General features: G+C 35.9%; 1 protein-coding gene across 5 annotated transcripts in view; it reads left to right on the top strand.

The window, feature by feature from the left end:
* The window catches only part of CACNB2 (calcium voltage-gated channel auxiliary subunit beta 2), a 237,074-nt gene that overhangs the window by 67,990 nt on the left and 145,759 nt on the right, over nucleotides 1-23,325 (top strand). The window contains exon 1 of one of the 5 annotated variants that reach the window (XM_071735091.1): nucleotides 13,332-14,110. The exons of the other annotated variants lie outside the window; for them this stretch is intronic. Coding sequence (XP_071591192.1) covers nucleotides 14,030-14,110 — 81 coding nt within the window. The 5' untranslated portion in view covers nucleotides 13,332-14,029. Of the gene's footprint in view, nucleotides 1-13,331; nucleotides 14,111-23,325 lie in introns of those variants that run through there. 5 annotated transcript variants of the gene reach the window in all.

The raw sequence follows: 23,325 nt of genomic DNA, 5'->3' as shown, positions 1-23,325 counted from the left end.
TCCTTTCAAGTGGAACATCACACGTTTGCTCTAATTTTGGGGGGTTTACATATTAGGTTGCCATACTATTTTGGTTTTGTTACTTTTTTTTTAGTTCTTTGACTGCATTTAAATGTTTGCATTCCATTTAACTAGCATGGAGTTTGAACTACAAACCTTGTGTTTAAAGAAACACAATCAGAATATATTTTCTTGTCCTTAAAATTTTCTTGCTGCATGCCCTAGGTACAATCTTGGAATTTAATTAACTAGCAAAAGGGAATTCTTTTAAAAGAGCTGTCTTACATTTAGGAGTTCAAGTGGAACATTTATAGCTCATTGTACATTCTGAAGTGAAATTGTATAACAATATGGCTGGTGGATAAAATACTGTGAAAACATATGCAGTAAGGACCTGCTTTGTTTCTTTTTCTATTTTATGTAATTGCTTGAGTAATAGATTTTGAATATTTGAAATTTCAAGCTAGCAGCAATATCACAATTTTAAATATACTGAAATAAAGGATTAGAGAAGCCCATTTCAGTTATTTACCCCTATTCTCATCTGTTAAGGCTGAATTCAATGTTTCCATTGATTATACTGTCACTAACTTTTATACAGGAGCATTTTTTGATACCCTATGCTATTTGAGGTATATTAAGGTAGTGACATTATTTGCATTGCTTGTGGCAAGAAAGCTCAGACTTGTGAAACCAATCTGTTTCCCGTTACTTTCCTCACCTCCTATAGCAATAGGACCTTTGTCTTTGGTTTTATCTGTTTTGTTTTAGTAGTAGTTTTCTGAAACCATATGTCAAGTTGTTCTAGAAAAGGCTATAGGTCTTCTGAAACCTTTATTACATTCATGAAAATAAGTTCCAAATTTGCAATAAGGCTACAGTTAGAGCACTATATGCCCTAATATTACAGTCTCTTGGAGTTAAAAAGTGGGAAACAGGATTTGCACTGTCTGTCTCCAGATCTGCCAGATTTATCCCGTGGCTGTGGATAAATCATGTGGAAAGAAACCTGAGATACTTCCTTTCTGCAAAAGAGATTATTCATGGAAGGAGATTTCTGCTGCACGAGCATATGAGAAGTAGGATGTTGTCTACAAAACCTGAAAAAAAAAAAAAAAAAAAAAAAAAGAGTATTTGTTAAAAACAAGCACTTAAACTAACTCAAGAGATGGCTACAAGCACAGTATTACCCATTTTCATCATTTTCATCCTTCATTTCTTTTTGCTTTACAGTCTTGTTACCCTCTGCCTTTTCACTCACTTCACATGTATTTTTCTGTTTGCTTGTTTGGATTTTTGTTTTTATTTTTTTTTTATTATTGGGTTTTTTGTTCTCTCCTGACTGTATTTTTTCCCTCCAATACTTACTTTTTTCCTGCTTTTTTTGGTACAATATCTTTGGGTATGATATGTACTGACTTCAGTGCTGAAGGATAAATAAGTAAGTATTCTTGGCAATTTTAATACATTTTCTGATGAGTTGGCATTCCATACCAATTTTATGAGACAGTGAAGTCATGATAAATTAACTGGCTGTCTTACAATACTAATTGAGTCTCCTGACTTCTCTGTGGAAGATTGCCATGTTTAATGTCTTTCCTAAAGACATTCCTATCTTTATACTAAACCAAAGTAGCAAAATTAATAATGTACTAAAAGGGAAATGAGAGGATAAAAACCCCCAACTTTCTAGATTTGTTAAAGTGTACATAACAAGAGTACTTCTGTGAGCAGAAACTTCTCTGGAAATAGTCTTGAAATGGTTCTGGTGTGATTAAACACTCCCTTTCAGCGGGAATGTTTAAAGAAAAGGCAGTTACTGGTTAGTGAATAAAAAGAAAAAACAAATAGGGTCAAGGTTAAGTTAGGCTGTAAGAGGTCAAGAAACATTTGTGAAAGAGGGTCAGTTCATTTGAACCCATTTTGTTTAATGGGTTAATGTGCCTTTTATGTGTAGCAAAAAAACCCCAAAAACATTGGGGTTTGTAGATCCCATACAATGTTTTATTAGTCAAAGCAAGAACAATGAAATTAGCGCTGAGAGTCAAAGAGGTGTTTTTTGTTCTTATTGGTTTGAACATATAATTTACACCTCAATGTGACTCACTTGTAGAGCTCTTATATATCATTCCTAGTCACACCTACTTTAGCATTATTTGTGGATGCAGATATTGTCATGACTGTCCAGAATTTAGATGTTAATAACTCTGATGATAGTATTACCTTTTCTGTATGGTTCAACCAAGCACACACTACTGTAACAAATGGATTAGTCTCTATGCTGAGCATGCTGTGTTAATGCCTGCTCTTTATTTTAAAACAGCTAAACGTGAGGGGTGATTAGTTTTTACACAATCTTCCTCTAGATGGAACCACTCTGCTGCTTCACTTGACTGAAATAAATACTATTTGTTTAACAGCTGAAAAAGCTGCTGCAGCCTGGATTTGGAGTCACGCGTCCATCTCCAAGTGCGTCCTCATGGCAACAAGAATATTATGTGGTGTTGTTAGAGGCAGGAGGCTGAAGAAGGAGTGCTCTTGGGTTTTGTGTTGCTTCTGGAAACAAATAACTTGAAGGTGGTACTTGCAAACTTGGTTCTGTTACAGAGTAGTGAAAATTGTTATCTTTATGGGAATAGTGCCCTGCTTATTCTGCAGCTGGCAAAGTGAAGTCAGATGCCTCATCCTGTCCTTCATCTCTGTGAACTCTGTTTCAGAGTTTATAACCAGACTGTTAGCAATAACACTCACTATCTTCACATTTTATAATGCTTCCTCTTTATGTGTTTGTGCAGAGAAAGTAGCCCAATATACGAGGGTTTGATACCTCTATTTTCAGTAGAAACTTCTTCCTTCATGTATTGATTCTCTACTTCCACTTTTTTTCAAGAAAATATCCTAGTTAAAATACCTTCCTTTTTCATTACAGGTGCTTCCCCCATATTTTGTGATTGTGGGTTTTTTTCAGTAGGTAGTGTATAAAATTTTTCTGTGGTTTTGCCTGTCTTGGAAATAAAAGCTGTTTAACTCCTGTCTTCCCAGATGTGAACATGAGCTAAGTGAGCATGGGCATGTAAAAGGTTCAGAAGATAAACTTGTTTGATAAGCTGCCTAATCATGAGCAAGCACAAAACAGAAAAAGGTTGTCCAAAAGAAAAAGTAAGAATGTTTTTCTTGTGGGGCTTACTTTTTTTTTTTTTTTTTCCCCCACACATTTAAACTGTGCTGAAATAGTGCAGCTTTCCACAAAACTAGCAACAGTAAATAAATCTAAGATGATGGTTCTTGATCCTTGGTAGCTAAGGAACTAATATGCGTAGTCATACAGTTGCTTTTAGACTGCATACTTTGATCCATGTTACCCTGTCTGTCTTGTGAGAAATAAAATAAAAAGCAATGGATTGTGACTAATTTTGTAGAATCTCTATTACCAGATATTGATGATACAGGTGATGAAACATTGCTACTAGGCTATAGATTTTTAGAAAAGAAAAATAATGTTTAGCAGCTATGTTGTTAGTGCAATTTCTGTACCTTGAATTCTCCAGCTTTAATAAAGATCTGAAGTGCACCAATATCCATTTATAATTATACTAGAAGAATTTATCCTCAAAAGTCCAAATGTGAGGCTAGAAGCAAGTTTCATCTAGATCATGTTTGTGTGTATAATAAACTATTCAAATTGAAAGAATTAGAAAAATTGTAGGGAAGAATTTAGAGTGGATGTTGAAGAGAAGAATTCAGCAGACCCTGAGAATGCGTCCCTTGTGTATGGTTAAAGTAGATGGAGATGGGTCACATATACAGAACCCTTTCTTATGAAGGAAATGGTTAGTGTTATGAACTCATGAACACATTTCATTAAGAATATATGTTTGCTCATATACATCTGCAAACACCATACCTTGATTCAAGTAATATGGAGTGCTGAATTTTTACAGATTTTAACTGAACTATGTTGTCTGATGGTTACTGGTAGTAGTTAAAGTATTGTTGTGTTTGATCTGTTGAATCTGCAATGTGCCATGATCTACTAGTCCTGTTTATATTTTAGTAAGAGTCAATCTATACACAGGCAAAAATATTTGTGTATGTTATATATATATTACAATACATGTTAGGATAAGACTACAGGCACAGCAAGTCACCAAAAGTCTGGAGAAGGAAAGAAACATGACCCTGAATGAGGCTAAAAACTCTTCCTTAAACTAGGCAAATACATGAAATAATACCTGGTCATCTGTGAGGAAACAAAACAGTATTTATTTTGATATGAAAAATGGCCATGCAGTTTTGTATATCAGGAGTAAATAAATTAAGTCACAGTGATAAACATTGAGGGATATTTCAATGATCAGATTATTTATAAAATTATAAATGTTACACCAAAAAGAGGTGCAGGGTTGTAACCTGAGGGTTAAGAGATGAAGAAAGAGGAAAAATGCAGTAGAAACGTAGGAAAAGTCTGTGGAAAGTTTTCTAGGAAAGGATTTAGCTTCTTTACTTTTGTCTTTATAAAAATTTTTACCTACTGACATCTTTGGAAGTTGTAAAGAAATAGTTTTCCTTTACTTTTTTATCTTAGGCTGGCTTGTGTTGGATGTTGGAAGGTTCCTGGCCTCATCCAAGCCTACTGTGAGGCTGGTGTATTCACTGCATATTTTAATAAATACTGTTTCTGGATGCATCCTACAGCATAAAGGTATAAAGGTAGCAAGGTCTGCCCTACAAAAGGGTATTCCAGGGCCAGATGAATCCCTGATTTCCTGTCACTGCTGGGAACTAAGACAGCAATGTTTGAACAGGTCTATCTATAGTGAGCTTGCCAAAAAACATTTTAAAACTGTTTTCCCTTTTATAATCTATAATGATACACCCTCTCATCCATATGGAGCAGAATTTCTTACAAATTAAAAATATTTAAAAAGAAAAAAGAAAAAAATTAAGAGGGCTTCTAAGGAAAGGCAGAGGTTTGCACAGCAAATCTCCCCAGGTCCAAATATAGTTTCCTGGCTTAACCTTATCCTTGCTGGCCTGTCAGCCATGGGCAGGCCTTCATGCAGGTGACCCTTCTTCCAAGCATGGACTTGCAAATGTGGTATTTAAGCTAAATACTCTACCTTTATTTTAGATTCACTTTTGAAATTGCTTTGTATTCAAATAGGTACATCATCATCTCATAATTTATTTTTTTTTATTAGTACCTGGTTCTTATGGTTAAAAAGTTGACCTCAGTCATAGCTACATTTCTAAACTGGATCCTTGTAAACATTACAGAAAATTGCCTAAGTACTGTAGACTGAAATAAACCTCAGACATACATTGAAATAACTTATTCTTGAATGAGAGATATTAAAAGGAAACAGAACAGATAGAAACTCTTTTCAGAAATAGCAATGTTTACCTGTGACAGAGGCAGATCACTGAGGCAGTTTTTGTTCAGTGAACTTTGGAGTCACTCATGGCTAAGCTGGATTCAAAAACAGTCTCTCCATCTTCATGTACAAAGCTTGCTCCCAATAGCAGTTGTTATTGTCATCACAACAATGGTTATTGTGAGGCTCTGTTACAGGAACACTGAACAGAAATGCTTTCTGTACCCTTTGAGAAATGGCGTGATTATAGGGGGCTGGAAAATCTTTATTTTCCTAGGTATTTTTAAAATCCCATGTAGATGGTTTGCATTAGAGAAACCATATATATTCAAGAAAAAATACATTTAATGAGAGAACATGGTTGATAGGTGATAAAGAAAAGCCCGTTTCTGACTACTGCAGTAAAAATAAAGTTCAAGAACTGTTCAACCAGCAGGAAATAAAATTTTTGTAAAATTGCCAGGGTCACTTAGACCCAAAGCTATTTGCTGATTAAATGGTGCCCAAGTGTTCATGTCCTCTGGATTGTGTTTAATTTCTGTATTTTTATGCTGCAAATTTGAAAGAATGATAAAGATAAGAAATTAGTCCACAGAATAAAGCTTGTATTTGCAGTCATTTCTTTGAAGGCTGTACTCTTTTATGTGTACCTCACAAGTTTCTGGGGTCCTCTCCAAAATAGATATTCTGTGAATCTCAAATTGAAAATATCTTCTGTGGACATTTGTCATCACATAAAATATGGATTTCTAATCTAGAAAATGGGAAAATAATGTATTTATTTATTTACTTTAAATACAGTATTACTTTCTGTTTTCTTGATTTCACATACCAAATTAGGTAGACAGTCTTAATACAAGAATTAACATAAGCAACCAACTTACTGAAGCAAATGCAAAACTCTTGTTATGATTTCACTAGATTAATTTTTTCAGCTAGAATTTTTGAGATGCCTCAGTGTACCTCCTAAAGTGACTCGGTATAATGTGACATAGTTATCATAGCCCTACAAATCACCCTGGACAGTCTGTAGGATTTGTGCATGACACTGAAATTTAGGACCCAGGAAAAATCAATTTATAAGAAATTCCTTCTTTTTAGAGTAGAGAATTGTTTTGATTTCCCAGTAAGAACTGGGATTAGAGAGTGAAATGTGCCCCTTATTCACAACTCAGGAGGGTAAAGTCTCTTTCCCAGGACTAGGGAAATTAGGTGAAATTAAGTCCTGTTTGAGGGAATGGTAACAGAGCATTTCTTGTCAAAACTAGATGCACACCAGAGCAATCTGGAGAAGGTACAACAAGGACTGTTTTCAGCCACCAAGCCTGGTTTCTATGTCAGATTCAGCTTGTTGGAGAAGGACATCCCAGCAGCATGGACCTTGCTGGTACTGAGAACAAAGGGACCTGCAGCCCCTCAATGCATGAGAGAAACCCCTTTCCAAACACATATCATTCAAAAGTCTTAAGAGAACAACATGAATATCAGGTTTCACACAGCTTGGCAAAATGAAGAGTTGAGGGTTTGCTAGCAGCTGCACTTTGCTGTGAAGGAGAACAGAAAAGATACCCCACCAAGACCACCACAACTGTGGTTGATGCCTGTCTCCTGCCTGCCCAGTGCCAAGGTGGGAAAAAGCCTTTGATGTGCAGGAGGCAGAGACTGGACTAATGCTGCCTCTTCACCAACCTAAATTTAAGATATATTTCAGACCCAGCGATTTATATTTTGAATCTTGTTAGGATAGTGATGTTTGTATTAGATTATGGAGTTTTTTCTCCACATAAACCTTTTTTGATTTGCAGAGGTGGTCTGTGCCACTGGCTCTTTTCTCAGTTCAGGAGGCCACTCTCTGACTCGCCTGACAACCCAACACTTCTGTGAACAGGCACCATAAGTCACCAAACATCATTCTGCCACATGCTTGTCCCATTGCTTTCATCCAGCAGTGCCTGAGACACACTCCTGAGGTCACTCTGTGGCTGCAACATTTAATTTGGTGCATGAAAGATGATGTAATTTGTGGCCCTTTTCCAGTACAATACTTTTGATTATATTCTATTGTGTTGGGCAGCCCAGGAGGATAATCTGCGTATGTAATATATAAATATTACCTGGACACACTGGATGTTATTTAATTATCCCCTTTTTCTGCCTTTTCTCCTCAGAGACTCTCATTGACTTAAATAAAGGTATATAAGGCAGAGCCAGATGTTTTTCTCTCATCTGTCCTGGCCTGCCTGCTCACACTGCTTGCTGTCTTCCCTGCACTTTTAGATGCTAAAACACAAGAAACAGGGATACAGATCCAACGTGTCATTTTGTTTACAGCAAATAGAAATAGGCATGATAGGCATGAGATCAAAAAAAGGCTGTACAAGCCAATATCTTTCTTGACACATTGTCTTCAAGATGGAAAATATTGTCATTATTGTTTTTAAAAACCTGTTAAAAAGCAGTTTTCTTCTGAAATCCTTGATTCACAATATGATGCTTGTCACTGAGAAACAATGTGACATGATAGAAAAGATTCTGATTTTTGCTGGCTTTTCACTGAAGATTTCATTTATTAAAATACAGCTTTGTTCTATGGTTATATAAAATATTACAAATGACTCATCTTAACAGCTTCTTGTGTATGTGTTCTAAAGGAGCTGTTGGCATACAAGTAGCAGCAAAATACAAAATAATAACAAAAAAACCCAACAACCCAACATAATAAAATTAGAAAATATTCAAGTCATCATACCAATAAATCATAGTAATGGATATTCCAAACTATTCAAATAAAAAAGTTAGTAAATGAAATGCATCTGTTTAATGTAAATATATTTGGATGAGAGATGCCTACAACAGGGTTGAGGTAGTAGATTATAGTGCATTCACTGTGCTACTGATTTCCTTATATAAGAACTCCCCAAGTATTAAATCTCAGTTCTTTGAGTATTTTTAGTACTTCCATTATTACGTATATGCAATGAACTGAAATACCACTGAAATATTAAATTTACATAATGCTTCAGCTTTCTTTTGCTGTGAGCATGTAATTAATTTCCTGCTTATAAATATCCAATGTGAACTTTTCAGTAACCTCTAAAGCATCATGCAGAAGCTTATAAAAATCATGGATATTTTCTATTTCTTTCAATGACCCTCTTTTTTACACTTTTCTGCATTATCATGAAACCTATATGTTTGTGCTTTGCGCTCATGAATAGGACAGATATGGAAAGAAATTTGTTTTCCTACCTACCTTAGAATATATTTTGTACATATGAATGGTGATTATAAATTTGTGAAACCTTCTGAAGAATTATGTTTAAATCAAACTTCAAATTATCTGTATTTTGGTTGATTTTTTTTTTTTCTGCACAGCTTTGTAGTTTGGGGGATTCTGGCTATTACTAAACCCATCCCACTCTTTTCCCTGCCTTCTGATCTGTACTGGCAAGGCTGCAGTCTTGCTACCTTGCTACCTGATGTCTCCCTTCATCCTATATGCATCAACTCTGAAATTCTGCAACTTTAAGGTTTTCCACAACTGCGCTCTCCATTGCAGAAGAAATTTTTTAGAATCAGGTTAGAGGAAATAACCTGATCCTCTGAGAAATGCTAGCTACAAATGTGATTTAGAATAAGCTATGGGGATCTGCTTAGAGCAAGAGGTCAATCTGTTACTGGCCTGCATTTGGCCATCTAAGTGGGATGTTGGCTGGGGCTGATGGGAGGGACAGGAAGGCTGGGAGCTGGAGGAGGATGGAGGGGGGCCAAGAGCTCGGTTGTGTAGTCATAAGACATTTGGTAGCAGGGAGGAGGTGACCAGAGCTGGTGAGGAGAGTGGAAGGAGGAAGAGGAGGGACCAGTGCTGGGCTGTAGTGTCCTTCCAGTATCAAAAGCTGAAGACCATGAGCCTCACTTTTTGAGGGACTGGCCAATGTAAAGAATAACAATTAGAGTTTGACAAACCATGTCATGGGCTTCTGTATTATGTGTATGAAGGCTTTTCTTGCATGATCTTCATTCGACATCATTTTGTTGCAAGGTTATGATGTTATTTCTGTTTTATATCTAGAGAGCAGACACATTAATTCCAATGTCGTGTTACTTCGAGGAACCAAACTGAAATGGTTTTGGCAATGTGCAGGTGTTTCAGCCACAGCACAGAACTCAGGACAGTTGCAGGCAGTACTGTGAAGCTTATTCCTAGCAAAATCATGCCATGAATTCATATGTTGGTTTTTGTTTGTCCTGATGGTGCTGGAATTTTTATTTTAAAAAATTAAAAAATTAAAATCTCCTTATTATAAAATGTTAAGATCAGGAAGTCAGTTACTGAAAACTGAAACACTGTAAAATTGTATGCATACCCTGCAATCTACTGTTAAAAGGCCAAGAACCACATTATCTTTTTCTGAAAATCATTGTTATATTCATCACTGGATGGCTGATACTTATGATAGAAAAAAACCAACCAACCAACCAAAAAAAAAAACAAAACAAAAAACAACCGAAAAAACAACCAAAATGAAATTTCTTGATGTGAGGAATCACTTTGTTGCTGAAGTAGGAGCTCAGTAAATGAATAGAGGACAGAAAGAGAGAAGATAGTTTTATGGATAAGGTGGAAATGTATTTGGTTCTTGTTTGGCTACTGAAAAGAATGGGTATTTTGCTTAAATTATAGATTGAGATAATTTTCTGAGTCTCTTGTGTACTACCATTTGGGAATACCTGGCTTAAAACAACTCTGTGATCACAAAACTGAAGTGATTAAGATTTCTTTGCAGAACTGCTTAGTACACAATACAGAAGAATGTTATAATTTTTGAATGATCAGACTAGAGTCCTCATTAACTAATGGACTCATTTGGAATTTATATTTATATTTCAGCTATCAACAGCATTGGATCAATAGCAACAGCATTTTCCCACATACCATTTTCTGAAAATATGCTCATTAAAGACAGGAAAACTACTGGATGTTGCAGGGACCGTACAAGAAACATCAGAAAGATGCTGAATGATGAGCATGTGCAAAATATGTCTGTCATTTTACAGTTATTGTTCAGCATTACTCATCTGATAAGGACCTTTTGTTTTCTACAATGAGATTAGTGTTCTCTTGAATTAAAGATGATGCCATAGTTCTACATATAATAGCTCTAATTTCTGGACTTTCTAGTCTTGTTAACATCTAAATTTGCAACCTTTGCCTTTTAACTCATTAATTTTTGCAATGGGGATTTTTAGTGCATCTCATTGGCTCTAAATTAGCTGCTTTAAATAAAATTCAGTATTTCTAAATACTTCCATGTGAGGGAATAAGCTTAGTTCATTTTATTTGACCACATGTCTGGCAAGCTATCAGCAGCTGCTGCTCTAAAATTCTGTCAACTGAGTTAGCATTAGGAAGAAGAAAACTCCAAAGCCAGCTGTTTTCCAGCTTCTTTGTATGGGACCAACTTTATGTTTATTACCACAGTATGTAGGGTCAGATATTATTTAATCTCTTGTATACCAGGAACAGGATACCTTTGACTTAGTCACTAATGCAGCAAACTATACATATATCCTCTAGTTTTCAGAATGGAAAAAAGTTATTAATTTCTCTGTAAAATACTTCTGATTCTCTAATATGTCTAGACATGGTATATTTAAAACAGAAACATTTCCATTAACTGCTTAACATCTCACTGAGAATCTTTCTTCAACTTTTAAGTGTTTCATGCAGAAATTTACCACACTGATGTAGGAGTGAGTATGCTGCCATATACCCCTTTATTTCACCTCGTATTTCAACGCTGATCTTTGTAGTTTTCACTGAAACTTTCAAAATATATGCATTTATAGATGGTCTCCTTGTTTAAAGGATGAGATGGAAAGTACAACTGCAGTTTAGGGATACAAATACATTCCCAACTTTGAGCTTCATTGAAGGAAGCAAGTTCAACCCATTGTTTCTAATGTTGTCTTCCCTAGAATGTGTATTGACCTGTGATTTTACAACCCAAATCCTGACCTAAGGCTGCCAACATACAGTGCTACAGTGTTTCAAAGTTTTTTTCTCTACTATACAAGGGATAGTATATCTCAGTATTTTTGAAAAGGCAAGATGCTTTTTTTCAAATGTAGAATTTTAATAGTTGCATTGTCATTTTTTGTTTGTTTGTGTTTTCGGGTTTTATTTGTTTGTTTGTTTAGAAGTGAATTACAGTTTCCTGTACTCTGGCAGGATTTCTCTCTACTGGGTTATATATATATACATATGTGTGTGTGTGTGTGTGTGTGTGTATATATATACACACACACTCTACCTGTAGTAGAGTAACTTAAATGTAGAGTTAGTAGAGTTTCCTTAAATGAAAAACCTACTCTTAAACTACCCAGTAATTCTTACTGTCTCAACTAGAGGGTTCTACTTCATCAGCTTCTAGGGTCCATCAGCTAGATACAAATCAAATTCTACAGATTCTTCTCATTAAAGATGCTGATGAGCCAGTAATGGGTTGTGCTTGAGCTCCATGAGACAGAGAGTAGGTGGACTCAGTAAAAATAGTGGGATCTATTAAAAACCTGTGTGCCTGAACAAGGCTTCACGCTAGCATATGCAAAGCAGAATGTACCAAACTTGCTGTAGTTACTTTAACTGTGGACTACAAATCTGCAGAAACCTGTAATTATTTTGAAATCAGATTATTATTTACACTGGAAAATACATGTGTTTTGGTTTCCTGTCTGTCCTAATCAGTGTAAACAGTTTCTAGAGTTTCTTTTAACAAAATAAAAAGTGTATGCTGTCATCTTGGAAAAGACTGTAATACCTTCAAACAAATTATGGACCATCCACAAACTGAATTTGTGGAATCACAAATACATTGCATTTATACAAATACATTCAATAATGAGTGTAAAGTGACAGATGATGCTTGGAGCATAATTCAGTCTGTATCACGAGTAGATAATAATATTAAGTTATTATTTAGGAAGGCCTAGATAAATGGTATGTTGTAATGCAAATTACATCTGTGTATGTTATAGTCAAGGTGTCTGTCAGATGGACTTAAATGATTTTTTTATCTTTGTTTCTTGTTTTTGTTTTGTTGTTTTGTTGGTTTTTTCTTAATCATCTCTCGTTACTTTTCTGCTTCACCAATCTACTTTTGTATTTTAATTTTTGTTTTATTCAATATTAAATACTACAGTTTTATGGTGGCACTATAATCTTATAGTACATCCTAGCTTTCTACTTGAGAGCTCGTTTGTATTGAAACAAATGAAAATATTTATATTTTAATATGACTCAGGCAGGTCAGTTTCTAATACATTTAATGATATGCTTTGGAAAAGGCACATTTAATGTAGTTTGTGAGTTACATGGATACTGGCTTCAGGCTTTGCAGGTGCTACCCCAGGGAAGGATGACATTCCTCATGTTTGGTGCTTGGGCACCAGGCAGTTGCACTTGTGCTGGGTCAGTGTTTGAGCAGTTGTAGTGAGGTACAGAGAGTGCTTCAGGTACACAATGCCACTCTTTGATATCCCATGATTTTTGGTGAATCTGTGAGACTCCGGCAAACTCTGTGAGTGAATCTGTGAGACTCCAGCAGACTCTTCCATTTGGAAATCGTTTGAAACATTCCCCTGTAAATTCATGGAGCTATTAAAAACAGAGTCCCTTTTCCCTTTTCTCTTGTTAAAGGCAGCACAGCCTGGCTTGGGTTTACTGCACTGTTTCTCTTAAAATGGACTGCTCCAAATGCTCTCATACTGTGCGGTGAAGCAGAAGCATTTTGCAAATGGTACTGGCCCACGTGCTGAGTGAGGAAGCAGAGGTCTCCCTGTATAATCCGATTTCAATCAACTCACTCTAATCACTACTGATAGTTGCAAAATTTAGCCTGGATCTACTGTGGTAATCTAGATTGACAGGAGGTAAAAGTAAAGGGACAGAAGGGCAGAGGAACAAAGAGGAACAAGCAAGGACAGTGATTTACTGCTGCTGCTTCCCCTTCTGGGAGGCCCAGCCTGGTGGCAGAGGTGCCGGGGCAGCAGGTGCCCTCCGCGGGGTGGAGCGGAGCCGACGCGCTGGGGGCGTGCACAGCACCACAGGTACCTGTGAGACCTGTTGGTGTGCATTATTTATTGCCATTGAGATCCTAATTCTCTCTGTTACTCAGAAGATCACAAGGTCGTGAAATATTCAGGCACAGCAGCAGTTAAGCAGCGCAGCCAGCAACCAGAGGTCTCGTCGACATCGTCAGAAGGCAAGTGGATTCCAGTCTTTGGCTTCATTTTCCTACAAGCACCAGTCTAGGAGCTTGGCTGGAAGCTCGGTGGGTAACCAGGCACAGCATTTTGCTGTTGGAAGGGAGAAGTGTCTGTGAGAGGGGGTCCTTTTGACTTTTGGTTTTAACTTCTCCAAGAGAAGAGCAACTCAGGCTTTCATGGATATACAGAAACACAGCCAGCTTCTGCCAAAGACAGGTATTTCAGAAAGATTTGTCTCTGTTTGACTGGATTGTACATCAGGAAGAAAAATGACTTTTTTTATTGTTACCTGACCCTATGCTCAGTGTGCCTGTGTCAGCCAGGCTAAGGGATTGTACTCCCTGGGGTAACAGAGGCACCTGGACTTCTCCTCCATCTGACTTTCCATGCTCGTGGGGCTGTTGTTGGTCATCTCAGCCTTGCATGTTGCCATGCTAAAAACACCCAAGGCTAAAAATGTGTCCTGGGTAAGTATGAAAAAATTAACTAAGTTTCTATAAATATGCATTTGCTTATATATATATATGAATATGGTTCTTTCTGTATATATGTAGAAACGGAATCTTAAACTCTAAAGTAAGGTAGATTAAAAATTACAAATAATAAATGTAATTATAAATAAAATTAAAAATAGAAAACTTATCAATATATTAACTGGAACACCAGTATTTTAAATTAACAATATTTTTAATTCTTTATGGAAATTTTAAAATTACAGGCTTTCACTTTACTTGTTCTTGATAAATACTTCTCATCTCTGATGGTAAAGAGTTTGTGCTACGTACTTTTAAAATTACAAAATTGGTGTGGCTTTCAGGCCACAGGATCAAGGCTCTGAGAGTAAGGTTTAAAAATCTGGAGAGCATCAATGCTTTTAATTATATTTTATATTTATATTTGTATATATTTCAAAGATTTGTGACTGGAGGTAAACATTATTTTTAAAAATGCAGGAGCTGTTTCAGTATGTTATAATAAATTGTAATACACAGTGGGATATGACACTTGGTATTCAGTGTCTTTTCTGTTGATTTTCTTCTTTTTTAATACCAAAAAATCTATTAATATTTTGTCCTTATAAATTATTTCTGTGTCAGATCTAGGATTCCCTGTTGGGGAATAAAGTAAGCCATGAAATATAATTCCAGAATAAGTAAAAGTGCCCTTTCCTAACCCCCCCTCACGTATGATTATACAACACTGCCAGTGCACAGCCTGCTCTACATAATAAGCAAAATATCATCAAACCTCAATTCCACACTCGACGCATTTGCAACTGCTTGGGAGATGACTTTAGGGCTTTTTCAGTGAGTTCTGAGTTCCCAAAACTTGCCCCAGGTGTGTTGCCCATAAACTGCATCACCTTGTCTACAGTGTTGGGATTTTTGGGGTGAATAAAGGACATCACTGCCAGACATGAAGATATAGATACTTTCCCCTCCATGTGACTGCTCAGTGATTAATAACTATGCAAATACATTAAGTTGCAGATTACTTAGAAATTTATGTGTGCTCATGAAGCAGGCTATGGTTGTATATAAGAGTAGTTGATAATTTGTATCCCCCAGCTTTACATAGTGAGGGATAAACTGCTCTCATGCAGAGTGTGTTCTTCTGGAAGTAGAAATCTTGTATGTTTTCAGCTATAATTGCCTCAGGGTTTCTCTCTTTAAACTACCTATTTCTGGTGATTATGTTGGAGAGTGACAAGGTACTTACACTTACCTGTAGTTTTGCACTGCGGAATCAACACCAAGAATAAAATAAACAAGACCTTTCTCCCCGTCCATACTTTATCAGTTTCATACAAAAGGAAATAGATGAATGTTGTCGTGAAAATAGTATGTTTTGGTCATAATTTCAGTTGAATTATTGATACAGAGTTTATCTGTCATGACATAGCCCTTTGTTGCAGACATTAATGACCTTTAATTTTTTCACTAAACTTGTTGCACAAGTGAAATGTGTGAACTGTAAACTGATTTGAAAATTGCAGAGCGAAAACAGAAACTTACATGATTGCAACTGTGTGCTATATAAAGAAATAGATGCAGCATCCTAAACCCTGTAGGTTTTTTATTACTTCTATGTAATTTTACCTTTAAAAAGATAAGGCTGCAAAAGTGTAAATTTATAAGGATTTCTGACTTCATTTTGAATTAAGTGTATTCTATTAGTAATTTGTGGTTATAACTGGGTATCTGAGAGCAAAATGAAGAAATTCATAGCTCTTTAAAAGATGTATAGTTTTCTGTAACTCTTGTGTTACCTCTTCCCCTTTGGTTCTCTTGTGAGTGTTTGTGTTTAATCTCTCATTGAGCCTTGGAAATATAGTATAAAGTTATTCACTGCTAAGTGATGAAAGGTATAATTTCCTTCTAAGTATAAAGATATTTTTGTGATCAATATTTTAAATAATAAAAAAAATAGAATAGCTATTTCACTGAGGAATTTTAAACCAAGTAATGAGAGTTTTTCAGAACACAGTAGTGATTTTTTTTAGTGTTGAAATGTTTTGAAAACCTGAGATACCCCGCGGTGAAGAACAAGGGCACCTTACAGAATCAGATACCTGCTCAAAGTATCACCTGGTATAAATACCAACAAGTGGGGATTATCTCTAATTCCCTGGAAATCTGGAATTTGATTCTGGAAGTTTTACCTCTGTGGTGATTTGATGTCGACATTTCTGCTTTTGCTGTTACAATATGTAGGTCCAAGGCTGAATCACTAAAATGGGTCCAAAAAGTAATTTTTGCTTATAATCTAGCAAAGCCCTTCAACATCTGCTGAAATTTCATCTTATTTCTAACATGCTTTAATCTTAAGATTGTGGTCAACCACTCTGTTGAATCAGTGTGTTTGCTAAATTTATGTTATTATACAACTGAAATTGGCATTTAATCCTTGTTTCTTTAGCATACGGGTTCATAAGGACAGAAACCACACTATGCTGGTGTAGTTCTGTTCAAAAGAAGACTACTACCTGTGTAATTTATATTTCCACTTCAGGGCTTTAATGTTCCTGGCTGGGTGCATTCTGCTGTGGTAAAAACCCTTCTACAGTGTTTAAAACTAGGCAGCCCCTGGGACCTTTGCCAACATTTTGCACCAATGTGGCTGACAGACCCCTGACTGTTGCAAAGACCCTCACTTCAGAAATCACAAGACTGAGAAATGAGTTTCTTATGTCTTTCAAGAGCTGAGGAGCTGGCAGCTTCTCAGTGGGTTGTTTCTTTCCTGGATGCTCTTCAGAGATCTACCACTTGGTAGATCCAAATTACTTCAATTCAGGCTCTGGAGTTTCCAGACACATAACTTACAGCCTTGGTTTTGTACATGCAGTCGTGAGGAAAGCTTTGGCCACTGCTGCACAAAGTGTGTGGTTTTAAAAGAGCATTAAATGACTGTGGAAGAGCTATAGTGACTTTCACTTTAAATTACATAAGGAATGTTTTCACTTATCTCTTTAAAGTCTGTTGCAGCTGCCACACGTGCATGTTCCTGAAAGTTACTGGGAAGAACTAAAGGTGACCTAGACAAGACAACTGTAAAATCTGTTTGCCATCTAATGCCTTGGGGTTTTTAATATTTGGTTTGCAAAATGCATCCATTTAATTATCCCTAATGGAATCAATTGTTGAATTATTCATGTCATATTGTCATGAACTTAATTTTTATTGTCCTATTTAAGCAATTTTATTTCTTTGTTACTTTATGTAGATACAAGAAATCCTGCCCTTGAGCTCTGTGACAACTGTAGGTAGGAACTGCAATTGTGAAAAATCCCATAGATTACAGTAAATGCAACTATGGGACATGGAGAGATTTTCTTAAACTATGTTTTTGAACTATTCAGGATATGATGGTGAGATCTGAGCTTAAAAAACTTTTAAATTTGAAGTACCCTAGGGTCTTCAAAATGTTGCTCTATGTCTAATAATGAAAGTTTTCTTCCCTGTGTTTCCTGTAAACTGTTTGGCCAATCTGTTACATTGGTATATTACAGGAGTAAAAACTTTTAAGTATTCTGTAGAAGTCATTTAATATTCTACCTGATCCAATTTTCAAGGATATCATGACCTTACAGAGTTCCAGATACAGCCTTTTTTTCCTATTCAAATATCCTTTGGCCTTTGGAGCCATGCAAGTCCTGCTGGAGGGCTGCAAACCCTGACTCCCTGCCAAGGCAACCTACTGAGCAGAAAGGTCATTGAGCTACAGAGATCCAAAAATAGATTCTAGCTCTTTAGCTGAAAGCTATGGAGCCTCCTTCCATGCTCTGCTGTCATCAGCTTTAGATCATGGTACCACTGCAAAAAACAAGAACAAAGTCTGTGTGCCACTTTGGTAGAGTAATTCTTATTTCCTGAAAGACAGGTTTGGATGTGTAGGAGATTTGCTAAGTTGCTATTACCATAATTAATAGGTATTATTATAACTAGTAGGAGTTAGGATGCTTAAAAGTGCACACACAGTATGTATCCATTTTTATTAAAATTTTAATTGAGTTGTGGTTGTATTTAAGAGATAAATCTTGATTGCAAAGTATCCATTATCTCCTTTCTCTTATTAACTCTCTTTGTCACAAACCTAGTATCACTCAAATTCAAAGGGGTAGAATTTACAGAGGAGGAAGACTTACTTTTATGTAATTAACTAAATTACAGTTCGTGGTGAACTCCTTGAGCTAATAAAAAGGATTGATATTTCTATCTCACTTCATTCCTTAAGCAGTTACATTGTGATACACAGCGTTACAATGGTACAGAAAGTGAGGGATGAAAGAAGGAAGATGGGATATGAATAGTGAAATATGTTTGTTCCAGCTAGGAATGTTTCAAGAGATGATGGGGCACCAGTGGAAAATGTAAATAACTGTTCAGTTGTATTGATTTGGAAAGTCTTGAAATATGGAATAACTTGAAAAAATGGAACGGTGAATGGTCAAAGGAAAAATGAGGGAAGGTATGAAGGAGTAAAGGAAGATAAAGACAAAATAGAGCTCTGAATCTTTAGAGACGAGATAGTATTAGAAAGGAAGGATTAAACAAGTGCAGAAATACCAAGAGAAGGGTGTGGCTACAAGAATTCTATTTTTGGGTCTTCGTTTGGGGTCAGCTTGAAAACAGGAAATTAAAAAAAGTAGTTTGAGAACAGACAGTAAAAAAAGTCTAAGTAGGGACTGCTGACTTCAACAGAATCTCTGTGGGTTTACAGATCCCTCCATGCAGCAGCTGTAGTAGTCTATGGCACATGAGACAGCTGATTACTCAACTCTGGATTGCATGGAGTGAGTGCTTCATCCTTTGATAAATCATGTCACTTGGCATTTAAAGATGGACACAGCTGAAACAGCCATAGAAATTTGGGGCTGATTATTGTGAAATGATTTTAAAAAAAAAATAAAATCTCAAGTTTGGTACTTAATTTATGAAGTGTTGTTTCTTTTCAGTAAATCAATAGGGTGCTTCTTTGGTTCTGTCTTGACCTGGCCTGATGTGTGCAAATGTGATTCTCATTCTTTTAAATAATAATGGACTGAAATTACATTGTCAATTGCTTTCCTTCTGGTTGTTATCAAGTCCTTAGTTTCTATCAGAGACAGCTCTTAGCATTCTCAGGTGATAGAACAGTCTTCCTGGATGAAATTCAGAGGAGGAATCTGGCTCTGTTCATTGGCAGCCCAGATTTTTTCTACTCATTACAGGCAGGTCTAGGTTGTCTCCATCCTTCAGAAGGAAACCTGTGGAAAAGTCACTGTGCTGGATTGTCTCCCTTTGCTTGCAAGGGACTCAAGTGTTGTGCTACAGAAAGTTCAGGGGATTCAAAGCACTTGGAAACAAAAGACAAAATACTTAATTACAGATTGTCCCATCCTGTTTTTTCTTGTCCTTTATCAGTGTAATTCCCACTGGTTTGGTTGGAGCTCCATGCATAATCTGATTAACAGGAAAGTCCTAAGGGCATGCAGAATTTAAAGTAGTCAGCTGTATGAGAGAGGACTTGCTTCCAGAGAAGTTTCAAAAAGTTTTGCCTAGAATCAGGGAAACCAGAATTCTGAGCACACTGTCAGAGCAGCTGGGCTGTACCAACAGTCACACTGATGACAGTCTCTGTGGGCAGTAGTAATCTCGGTGTGCAAGGCTGGGATTTGGTCTCCATTTGCTGACACTGGGAGTCGTGTTTGAAAAATAAATGAATGAAAAATTCCAAATTGGAATCTATTGTTAATTATAGCACTTTATGTGCACTATGCTGAGTTTATGAATACCAGGCAGCAGTTCTAAAGAGGCTGAAGAACAATTTATTTTAAAGGTAGAAAGTTGTGACTGTTTTTTTCTAGAGTACTTCTTATTACTGTGTAAAGACTTAAGTAAGTACTTATGACAGATGTCTAATTGCTACTTCTAATTTCTGCAGACTTCTGTAATCACAAATCTATAAAGATAGGTAAGAGGAATGTGTTTTCCCTTTTTAAGATGTAAAATTTAGTTTATTAACCAGTATCAAGAGTTAATAAAAAGGCAGAAAAAGGTACCAGTTGACCTGGTTGCAGCCACTGAGCTGCCTTTGACTGTGTTGATGAAGAGAATGTTTTAGAGACCTTCAGTTCTGGGATAGAAGAGAGCACAAAAAAAATTACAAACCTTACTTTGAAGGAAATGTTTTCTGAGATGAAATAAAATAGAAGCATCTGTGGATAAAAGAAATTTGTGCCTGCTTTTTCTCAGTAGTATTTGTTCTGGTCTTTGACATTAAAATCTGGATATGGGAACGTCAGCTATCCTATTTCATTATTAACAGCTCCTGGGTTTGTTGTTTTTTTTTCTTCTTTTTTCACATTTTTTTTCGCCACTACTAGAATCAGAGAAGCTTGTAATATAATTTTGCAATGTTATTTTCATTTCATTGAATTGCAGAGGCTAAAGCTGACTGATGTTTGTCTGTTACTTAAATTATGACAAATTTGCAGATATCTCTTGTATTTCTAGAGGCATCAGTGGGCTCAGTGTCTTTAAAGTGTAAATGGCAAGTGTTTCTTTTTTTGTCTTTTGAAGTTTCCCTTGGTGGTCAGTAAGAAGTTTTGTATAGAATGAAAATGTTATTATGACTTGTTAAAAAAGAATGCAACAGTTGCTTACTAGACTAAGTATGCAGATACATCAAACGGAAAAAAAATATGTAGAAATAATATGTACAAAAGATACATATGTGGAAGCTTATGTTATATTCCCAAGGTACACATTGGTAATGAAGATCTCTCTCTTTTCTACTATACATGATTCCTAAATGCTTTCAATCAAAACTGAAAACATCTTGGAAATGAGAGAAGAGATTCAAAAGATACTAGAGATTTAAAATAATTTGCCCTTATGAAACAAAACAAAACAAAACAAAACAAAACACCAAGCAGCCAAGAAAACCCAACAAATAAGGAAATACACATGTAAAAGTTTTAGGTTTCAAGTATTCAGAAATGCAGACCTGTTCCTAGAACACATCAGTGATACTTTCTCTGCAGAGGCCTAAGGTATTGCCTTTGTGTCTGAGTTGCTGTTGTCTCTGTTTTCTAATTTTCTTCACACTGACTGCAGTAAATAAGGAACTGGATGCAATATCTGTTTGATTCAGCATATTGAATGCTTGTCCTATTTTCGGGCCAAATGCTGTCTCCTCATTTCAGCATGTCCTTGGCTACCCTTCAGGGCAAATCCCACTCATGAGACCTCTGCCACGTTATACAACCTGGCTCTTGAATGCAAAATATCATTACCAAGTCTGGGACTATTTATTAAGTAAATTTAATATGATAAGCCTTGATGTGCACTTTTATAATTACTGTAATAATACCTAGTTATATTCATAATACTTAGAAAATAATAAGAGGTATATTGAAAGCAACACCTCAATTTTTTTTTTAATATTCAGCATTTCAAACCAATACCATATTCTTCAGGCAAGAATTATTATATTGTACCATGCTTCTTTCAGGTTTTACTGTCTCATGGACTTTCTCTTTCACTGGAAGATTTGCTTCCATTTTGAAATCTTCCTTGTAGCAACAAGTCAGTTGCACTTTTTGATATTATTTCCCTTGAGTCTTCCAGTCATTTTGAGGTTCTACTGTCAGATTTTCCTTTATACTTACTCTGTTTTGAATAAAAAATCCATATGCACCACAGAAGACAGTAATCAAAAGAAAAGGCTATGAAATGGATAAAGGACTGCCTAGTGCACTAGGTAATCTTGTGAATGAGAATAATATTTTTTAAAAATAGCAGATGTTACTTCTTGAAATAAGACTAGGAAGTAATTTCAGAGAGATGCATTTTAAGGACATATCTCTAAGACTAAGAAGAGACAATGCTGTCCTAAAAAAAAAAAATAAAATTGAGTGTAGCTGTGTTGGGTCCTTTGGGTGCACTAATATGCAAGACATTCTACTCGAGATTTTTTTCATTGTTGCACTTCTACATGTGATTTCCTGTTGTACAGCTAGGAACAAGAAAAGCTCTGGCTTGCTCTTGATTTGGTTAACAAGGACCATTTCAGGTTTAAGGGACAATTATTTGTGCTTAAAGTTCAAGTTCTTCCCTGAAGATGAAAGAGTATCTAAAGACATCAGAAAAGCCAGAATGAAATCCCAAAAACAAAAAGGGAATAGGAAAATTGAAGTATTTCCCTCAGCTGTTGATAGCTACATCTTTATTTCATATTAGAAGACCTGGTTCAGATATGACATCTTCTGACAAACTGCTTTCTTTTTTAAAAATCATCCATCTCAGTCTAGTTCTAGAGCTGTTCCTGCCTCTTTATGAAAATAGGATGTTGTTGGAATGCCTCAGCATAATTATGACCCTAAAACTAAAAAGTTTTCAGAAATTAGAGCAGCTGTTAATATACTCCACTTCTATTCAAACAGATGAATAAAGCATATTTTTCCACGGGACAACCTTCAAATTTAAGGACTCCTGTCTTCTTCTCACTAAAACATTGATTTGCAGACTTGAAAGTTGGTCATATACCATGATGTTTTTCTCACAGATCAGACAACTAATTTATGGTTGCCTTTGAATGATCACTTCAGACAGAGTGCATTTTCTTCTAACTCTTACCATATATTCTATAGGATGAAAATTAAGTGTTTATTTATTAATATAGTCTCTTTTTGGACACTGACAAAACAGGAATGCTTAAGTATTTGGTGTGCTTCAGTGCATAGAATACCATACTCAGAAGGCATTCGTACACTGTGATATTCTCCAGAGTCACTAAAAATTGGTAGACAATAAAGCTAATGAGGCAAATTATAACTACTGAATGGACAATAATTTCCTCTTAATATAACATACATTTGGAGTAGATTTTTGTAGAGAAAGAAGAAACATAATCAGCCATTGCCAGCAATAGCATCTTTGCAATTCAGCAACTGATAAATTTTATCTTTCCTGAAAAATAAACAGAACATCTAATTTCAAATATGTTTTCAGCCGTTCAAAAGTAGTAATGTACTGTGAATGTCATATTAATGTCTATAATTAGTTTCATCTAGGTAGTTTTCTTTTTAAGTGTTTTGACAAAATATTGGGTTTTTTAATTGTGAAATGTTTCTCAGTATCATGGAGATTTGTGTCAGGAGATTTTTCCACTGTAAACAGAAATTTAGTGAGCTGTTTGC

The sequence above is a fragment of the Heliangelus exortis genome, chromosome 2 (genome assembly GCF_036169615.1).
Source record: "Heliangelus exortis chromosome 2, bHelExo1.hap1, whole genome shotgun sequence".
Taxonomy (NCBI): domain Eukaryota; kingdom Metazoa; phylum Chordata; class Aves; order Apodiformes; family Trochilidae; genus Heliangelus; species Heliangelus exortis.
The sequence above is the reverse complement of the archived record's forward strand: the minus strand, read 5'-3'. Positions and strand labels throughout refer to the sequence as shown.